The following is an 8,411-nucleotide window of genomic DNA, read 5'->3' on the forward strand; positions in this document are numbered from 1 at the left end:
AGCAGGGCCTGATGGGAGAAAAGTCCTGGAAGAACTTCATCTATTCACGAGCCTGTTACAGAAAACTGTTACAGAAAACAATGTGTTGAGACAGCTGGGCTTTCTGAACACGTCATTCCCTCAGAAAAATGTGGCATTTAAAAGTAAAAAGTGTTTCGTATGATGCGAGTGAACAGCTGCTGTGCTCTCCGCAGGCGTCACTGTTGAGTCGCCTGGAGAAACTGTTTCGGAACAGCTTCCCTCAGACTGCCGCCCCCCCTGTGGAGGACGAGGTAGTGTCCCTAAAGATCCTGCTGGAGCCTCCGGGGGACAAACCACAGCCGGGAGCTGAGCAGGAGAAGAGGTCGCCATGCAACAGGTGAGCGTTGGCCTCCCTAGTGGGCCACCAGTTTAAACACGAGACTACCAAAGCAACAAGTGTCGGGCATCTTTTCTGTCTTGGAACCTCAAACAAGGTTCAAATGACTTAGAACGGTTGCTTTAGTCTGGGATTTCATTCTGTCCTTGGACAGCTATGTGGTCTGCCCAAGACCTGTGACCTGACTCGGTATAACGGTCTCTAAGTTACTAGATGATGATTGGAACTATCTCCTAACTCATTAAACACAAACACACCGCTGTGTGATATAGTGCCTTGTCTTGCCTGATTTTCCATTACAGTGTATTCATTTCCTCTGATGTTAGTGGAGGTGATCTTCATTTCAGGCCTGGCGGTGCCACCGCAGAGAAGAGACACAGAAGTTGTCTCTAAATCTTTGAGTGGTTTCTAGGGTTCACATGAATAGTGTTTGCTCCCGCAGCCGCTGTATGAATGTTTAGTCTCTTTGAATGCTAGAGCCTGTACCTACCTTGTCTTTGACTTGTCTCATTGGTTGGTGCAGGTCCCTGTGTGGCGGTGTGTGGACTCAGCTTCAGGACATCCACGAGGCGTTCGGCCTCAGATACCAGTGGGGGGGCTCCTACTGTAACAAAGCACTACTCTGCTGCCTGGGCATCGACACCAGAAACATTGTAAGTCCCTGCTGGACCCTCTGTCCCCCCGTGGACATTTTATCAAATCTGGATCCTTTGGACCCCCCTCAACAGATCTCATTAAGTTTAACCTTCCAGATGTGTCAGTAACTAAAGTTGTAGATAACTCATCAGATCCAGTTCAGATCTGGGATCAGCTGTTGTTGGACCAGGATCCAGAAATCCTACAGATTTCAGTGGCAGCCACTAAATAGAACAGCATTGACGTTAATGAAGCCTAATAAACGCTGACGACCTGTAGCTCCAACCAGAAAATGAGCTGAAATATTGATCATTGATTGATATTGATTGTAGTGACACAGTGAAATAACAGCTGGAACAAACTGACTAGGACACCTGATTCTTAGCAAACTCCTCGATCCAGATACCGGAGCTCCTGATCCAGAACTCTGAGCTTAATGAGCTCCAGATATTGATCTGATGCATGAAAAGTTGAAGCTGGACTCCCCCGTGTTTAACGAGCTGCGATCAGCCGATCGTTTGTCTGGAGAAGAGTCTGCTCTGTTCCCTGGCGGTCGTAGAGAGTTGTCACAGCGTGATGAGTCTTCACTCACAATCAATCTTTGGCAGAGGCCAGTCGGCGGCTCGGAGAGAGACGTCAACCGGCAGACTAGAGTTTCACATTAATTAACATTAATCGGCTACAGCTGATATAATCTTCCGCCGCTGACGGCGGCGTTTGAACTGGAGGAAGCAACAAGTGAGAAGCCGCTGACGTCACCTGAGAGAAAAGGTTCCATAGGAGATTCGTTAGTCTTGGAGCTTCATGATTTCAGGCATTTATTGACCTGGAACTGGATCCAAAAGGGAACCAGCTTTCAGAACCCAACCCTTCTCCTGACAGCTCACTAAACAGTCGGCATTCATTTCAATTACAAGTGATTTGTATTAAAAAGACCAAAACTTCAGAACGATTGTTCTGAGCCTTTTGATTCTGGAAATATTCAGATTACCCTCTGACCTGCAAAAGTGCATTTTTAGAAGTGATGTAATGAGGCCTCAAGTAATCTGCGACCCTTATTAACCTGGGCTGGCAGCCATTAGGGACTGCAGCATCAAGCTAACGTTTCTCCTCCCAGACAAGCGTGCGAGGAAGAGAAACGGTTTTCTGATGTCAGTTTTTAACACGAGCTTTACAGCAGGATTCAGTGTGGCGCAGCTGAGTTTTCTAACCCGCTTTACTGTGTGCAGCTGTTCACGGGACAGAAGAAGCAGCCGGTCATCGTGCCTATGTTCGCCGCCAGCCTGGTGAGTCGTCTGCCCCTTCACGTCAGCGCTACAGACACGCTCCCCGTTACTGTTCCTCACGCACAGTGTCTTACGGTGGCAGAACCATAATCCAAACAGTAGCCTCATTAATATCATTAGTTTTTTGGATGGAAATCGCAGGTAAAGTCTGTAGAAAGTATTAAAAAAGTCTTAAATTTCATTTACAAAGGTCTATAATTTTATATGTGGTGAAGGAAGTTGGGAGAAGTTGTACATTTATAAACTACAAGTGAGATTAGTGTGAGAGTGGGTGTCACCTGACCTGCTGCTGCTGCTACAGTAGCTAGGAAGCTCCCAGACTCGCCGAGGGGTAGAGCTTAAATAAATAAAGTAGGTTTAGTTGCTCAATCCATCCATCAGTTTCCTGGTACTCAGCCAGCATTTTGGTCTGATTCACAAGCCATTCACAGGATATTCACATAATTAGTCCAGACTGAATAACACTATCTCGTACAGTTTTCAGTTTTCGCTCGTTCCAGTTCTTCATTCAAGCCGCGTGATGTTTTTTTTATGGTTGCATGATTCCAATGAATAGAAATATTCTAGATATTTAATACACATTTCCCCCAAATCCAGTGACAGGCGTGGTAGCACGGATACCCTGGTTTCTCTGCTGTCCTGCCAACATTCTGTTTCCCTATTGGTCTGTTGTTTGTAGGGGATGCTGGAACCAACCAAAGAGCCTGTGAAGCCCGTCTCAGCGGCAGAGATGATCGCTTCGATAGCCCAGGCGCCTCCAGTGGCTCCAGAGAAAAGCTCCTGTCCCTCAGACACAGTCCAGGTGGGACCTCGGCGTCTGCAGCAGAACGAGCAACCTGAGACATACTCAGTTATCTTTACGGTAGTCTGTAATTCTAGGAGGTTACATTTTCAGCCATGTCTGTTTAGTAGATTTTTCATAATCCTGCCGACAATCCCACAAACTGTAGATACACACACACAGTGCATGTTACTAGGAGACGTGTGTGTGTGAGTGTGTGAGAACTGGCCCTGACTCTTTGACCTCCTCTCTCGCTGCTCCAGCAGGAGGCGCTCCCACCCGTCCAGTTCGACTGGAGCAGCAGTGGCCTTACAAACCCCCTGGACGGTAGGAGACCCCCCACCCCGCACCTGCTCATGTCTTCCAAACACTCTTCTAACCCTCGTGTTTGTGTCTGTTCAGAACTCACCAGCCACCTCCACTGATTCACAGCCAATCAGATGTTCAGAGGATTAAAACACTCCAGGGTCACACACTTATAGTCATGAAGTTACACAAAGAAAGAAACACACACATTAACCTCGGCCGCCCCCTGGCTCTGCAGCGAGCGGAGGCTCGTCTCTCTTAAACCTGGATTTCTTTGGTCCTGAACCTCCTAATTGTTTTACTATCAGGCTGTTTATAATCTTATAATTCATCTCCTCCTCATCGTATCACCTGCAGATGTCTTTAGAAAACCACATGCGCACTGGTCTGAAGCCTGTGAGGGGATACATTCTTCTTTTATGCTTAGTTTTTGTGCATAGACGTTGTTTATACATCTGCCCCCCGATGATGAAAACATGTCTGCGGCAGGCGGCTGCTGGTATTTTCACGTGGAGGTGTCAGGTTATTAACTCTTCAGTCTGTGCATTAAAAGCCTCTTTGTTAAAGGACAAATCCACACTGAACACTGCAACACTTGGTGATGAGCTTTGGCAGTCATAGATTCCACAGGTAGCCATGAAACAGTCAGCAGTGGTTCCCAACCCGTGGTCGGGACCCCCACAGAGGGTCGTGAGCCGATAACTGGGGTAGGAAATACAGAAATCACACCCCGGCTTATTTTTACTCTGCTCGTTAGTGTTGTATAACTTCTTCAGGCCTGGAAACACTTTAAATGATCAGTCTGATCTTTGAACGTAGACGCGCTGTGATGAGGGCTGGAAGCAGACATGGCTCCAGAGTCTCAGACCGGGTCTCTGCATAGCTGGACTTTCTCATCATACACATCCTATCGCAACAGTCCCCTGAACCCAAGCAGCTTTGGCCAGATGTCTGAACTCATGTCACTCCAACCCCGAACGTATAATTAGTGCTTAAATGATTAGTCCATCGTTTTTAAAAAATAAACCAAAAAAACCCCAGAAAAGTGGTTTGATAGGCAGAGGTTCCGAACATTGTCTGGTTCCAGCTTCTCGTTTTCTGTTTTCTGTTTCTATTTCTCTGTAAACTGAATAGTTTTGAGTTTCGGACAAATAATTTGAAGTCGTCCCTTTTGAGCTCTGAGAACTTGTGACGGGCATTTTCACCGTTCATTTATTTGACAGTAAATACAAAACAATTGAATCAAATAAACAAGAAATGAATCAATAATGAAAATAATCTGAAGTTGCAGCTCGTCAAACATCCATGTTATTTTACCTCTGTGACGGAACTACATGGATGTTGGTCAGGAAGCGTGTTGTACAATCACAAATAAACAGGGTGTTAAATGAGGAAGAATTGAATTGGGATTCAGTAAAAAGAAAAAAAAAGTCTGCATCACAACGTTACCTGTGGAATTCATAGACGAGCAGGGCCGGAGTGATCTGAAATGCTTTGATATTAGCGGCGGCGCGATGCGAGGCGGTACTGGAGTTTCAGCTTGGATAACAAAGCGAAATGAAACAGTTTTTACATCATCCCTTTCTTCGCTGAGGTTTTTAAATGTTAAACACAAGAACTTTGTCTCAGTGAAATTCAGTCTGAAACTGGCAAAGCAAACCAAGCAAACAGTTTCCCTCCCTCAGACTCTTTGACCCCAGTGCTGTGATGTGGATTTTTCCTTTAAACCTGAATCACTTTGAGCTCTGTAGTTGTGTGTAAATGAATCTAAGCGGCTGCTCTGCATGAAGACTTGTCATCAGACTGTAGAAACCAACCACTAACATTTCGCATTTAGCCGACTCTCTGATCACTGACACTGCTGCATGTTTCTGGTTTCCTCTCTCTCTCTTTGTCTGTCTGTGTTTGTTAACCTCGGCCGCCCCCTGGCTCTGCAGCGAGCGGAGGCTCGTCTCTCTTAAACCTGGATTTCTTTGGTCCTGTGGAGGATTCAGGCTCCACCAGCTCACCGTCCATCCCAGGTCAGCAGCTGCTCATGGCCTCCTCCTCCTCCTCGACTGCTCCTCGTCTTTAAACTAACCTCCCATCTCTGCTTATCAGTCGTAACGCTTGGCTGTGCGAAGCTACAGGATAAAATCCTACGGTTCAGGACTGTGATGATGGGTCTGGGTCCGATCAGTGCTCAGAAATGGCACTTTGGTGCTAATTTGTGAAAGTCTGGTAAACAAACGGTTACTGGACCGGAAGGTGGTTTAACTGAATGTTCCACATCCTCTCTTAATGTTGGGAGTGAATGGACAGTCGGGTACCGGGAGCAACAACAACAGAAAAGACAGAAATAAGCCGCCAGCAGGCTGCGTTTTAAAGACGGAATTTATATCTACAAAGAACCTGTAATTAACTTGTTTCTGCATGAAAGGAAAAAGAAGAGATGAAGCAGATGAAATGATCCGTTTGGAGAAAATACAACTTAACATAAATTTAGATCCTGTTCTAATGAGAAATTGCTAATCGACAAATTTTAGATGTTGAGTCAAACACTGTCACGAGATCATCAGCTCTCAGTAGACAAGTCGACATTTATAACTGATGATTTTTAATTGGTTAATCCATCCCTCCATGTTTTGGTGCTTCTCCGTGTCCAGGTTGTGTTAATTTAATTATAGTTAATTCTATAATTAGTAATTATTATTTTAGGCTCTGCTGGGAAGTGCTGAAATCATGTGATGTAATGTATAACTCTGTTTACGGCCGGTTTTCCCTCGTACGTTCATGCTTTGGACAGTAGGGTCCGAAGGCCTTAGACGTCGTTCTGTGTGGTCTTAAAGTATGACTGTGAGTCTACCTCTGGGAACGAGCAGACCGGGTTCGATCTGACAACCGCACAGGTGTTTCTGCCCGCATGACTTTTCTTTTTGTCTCCACTTAAGGCGTGGACCCCGAGTTGTACGAGCTGACGACGGCCAAGCTGGACCCCGGAAGCTCCGGCAGCCGGATGGCGGACGCTTTCGCACGCCTTATGTCCACCATGGAGAAGACCAGCACCTCCACCAGGTCAGGGGTCAGAGCGCAGGCCGCCAGCAGATGATAGAGGAGTGTCAGGGTTTCTCTGTTAAAAGACGCAGAACAGCTGCGAGATGTTTTTACGCTTCAGATCTCGGTAGATTTCATCATCAGAGACACAAGGCTCATCCTCAACACAGGGAGTTCATGTCGTATCAGATCTGACTTTACTTCATGTGAAGCCTTTTCTATTAGTGGAGTTTTCATGTGTGTGTTTGTCTCTTTTCCTGTTTGACAGGAAGCCAAGGAAAGACGAGAACCTGAGCGAGGAGGCGGCCAAAGTGATCGCAGGTCTGCCCGACCTTTCCTTCATGCAGGCCAAGGTGCTGATGTTTCCCGCCACGCTGACGCCGCTCAGCTCCCAGGCCACGTCGGACTGAAGCCCCGCTCCCCACTGACCCCGCACCTGACAGCTCCCTTCCCGGGCCCCGCCCACATTTGTCATTTGCCCCCGCCCACTGACTCAGTCCATTTTATCAAGTTCTCATCTTTTTTTGTTCTCTTGCTGCGTCATAGCGCCTCCCTCCCTTTCATACATATTTTTTTAAGATTTGCGCTTTTGTTTTTTGACTTATAACTTTTCAAAATAAAGCTCAGCATTTATCATCAGGGGAACAGCTCGGAGCGCTTGGCCGGCGACCTGCACATTTAACGGAGTAGGAGATCAGATCATTCATTTATAGAGGAAGGTTTAGAAGTGTGTGCTGTTGATATCTAGAAGAATCATCGTGTATATAATCAGGGATTAAATGTTTATTTTCCCTTTGTGTTTTTTAGATTCTGAATGATTTTTGGAGGAAGATTTTATGTCTCTGGTGGGAGTGTGTTTATGTCTGTGAAGGAAACACTGGCTGAAGCTCTTTGAATCAAATTGAAGTTGAACACTATATATATCTATATCTATATCTATCTATATCTATATATAGATATAGATATCTATATATATCTATATAGATAGAGATATATAGATATATATCTATATATATACAGATATAAAACATATATAAAACCTATATATTTATCAACTTGAAACCACACTGCCTGCGAAATCCAGCTGAATGTTTCGTCCCCTTGTGTTGAAAGGCCTTCGTTTTTACCTTCAGTCAGTAGATTTTAACCTGATTTTCTTTAACCCACAGTGTCCACACCATCTTTGTCTTTTTTTGTAATTTAACGTAGCTTTTTAACATAAATTATGTCCAACCCCCCACAGTTGCTGCAGTCCATCCTGCATCTGTAGAACACAGGAGGACTGATGTTTTTATTCTTTCGTATGGGAAACTTCCACCGACCGAACGCTGGTAAATCCGCCGAGTTGATGTGTTCTCAGTTGTCCTTTGGAGCTTTTATTTCTATTCCACGTTGGAACATTTTCCAGATGTTGGTGGATGAGAACAACTTTCCTTCCTTGCTTGTGTCCAATGTCTTACTGTTAATTTTTGTTTTCTGGGGGTTAAAAATGGGACATTTTGGTTAGAACCACTGAAACTCTGAAAGTTTATCAGCAGTGAAGGTTAACTCACATCAGAAGGGAATTAAGGGACCAATTTCTGCATCCATGTCTTGGGTTATGTACACTGTTCCTGATATGAAGTGCTTTTTGTTGTTGCGGCTCTTATTTTCTCATGCGATATTTTTTGTTTTGGGTTTTGTTGGTTTTTGGCTCATACTACTGTCAGCCCCGTCTCCCAGGAGGATTTTGCACATTGTAAAGATGAAATGGATGTAATCATAGTTCACTGTGGCTTTAGACTGTGTACAGTTAAACTATGGACTGTAAAATGTACGGGAAAATTCCTATGGAAAAAAACTGAATCACTTGAAGAGCCTGTCAAAAGGTTATCGTGCATGCCCAGGTTCTTTTGAGACTATAAGTGTGTAAATTTTACTTTTAGTGTACACAAGAAATTAAAATAATTTAAGAGAAAACATGATGATCTCTGCTTGTTTCTGTGAAACGTGACCTCTTTACAATCGGATG

General features: G+C 44.9%; 1 protein-coding gene across 1 annotated transcript in view; it reads left to right on the forward strand.

The window, feature by feature from the left end:
* Positions 1-8,380, forward strand: part of LOC120799615 (aftiphilin-like) — a 17,109-nt gene extending 8,729 nt beyond the window's left edge. The window contains 8 exon segments of the mRNA XM_040144839.1: positions 195-358; positions 882-1,011; positions 2,224-2,280; positions 2,960-3,082; positions 3,328-3,388; positions 5,305-5,388; positions 6,298-6,421; positions 6,669-8,380. Coding sequence (XP_040000773.1) covers positions 195-358; positions 882-1,011; positions 2,224-2,280; positions 2,960-3,082; positions 3,328-3,388; positions 5,305-5,388; positions 6,298-6,421; positions 6,669-6,810 — 885 coding nt within the window. The 3' untranslated portion in view covers positions 6,811-8,380.
* Positions 8,381-8,411: the final 31 nt, after the last annotated feature.

Source organism: Xiphias gladius, chromosome 15 (genome assembly GCF_016859285.1).
Source record: "Xiphias gladius isolate SHS-SW01 ecotype Sanya breed wild chromosome 15, ASM1685928v1, whole genome shotgun sequence".
NCBI lineage: Eukaryota > Metazoa > Chordata > Actinopteri > Istiophoriformes > Xiphiidae > Xiphias > Xiphias gladius.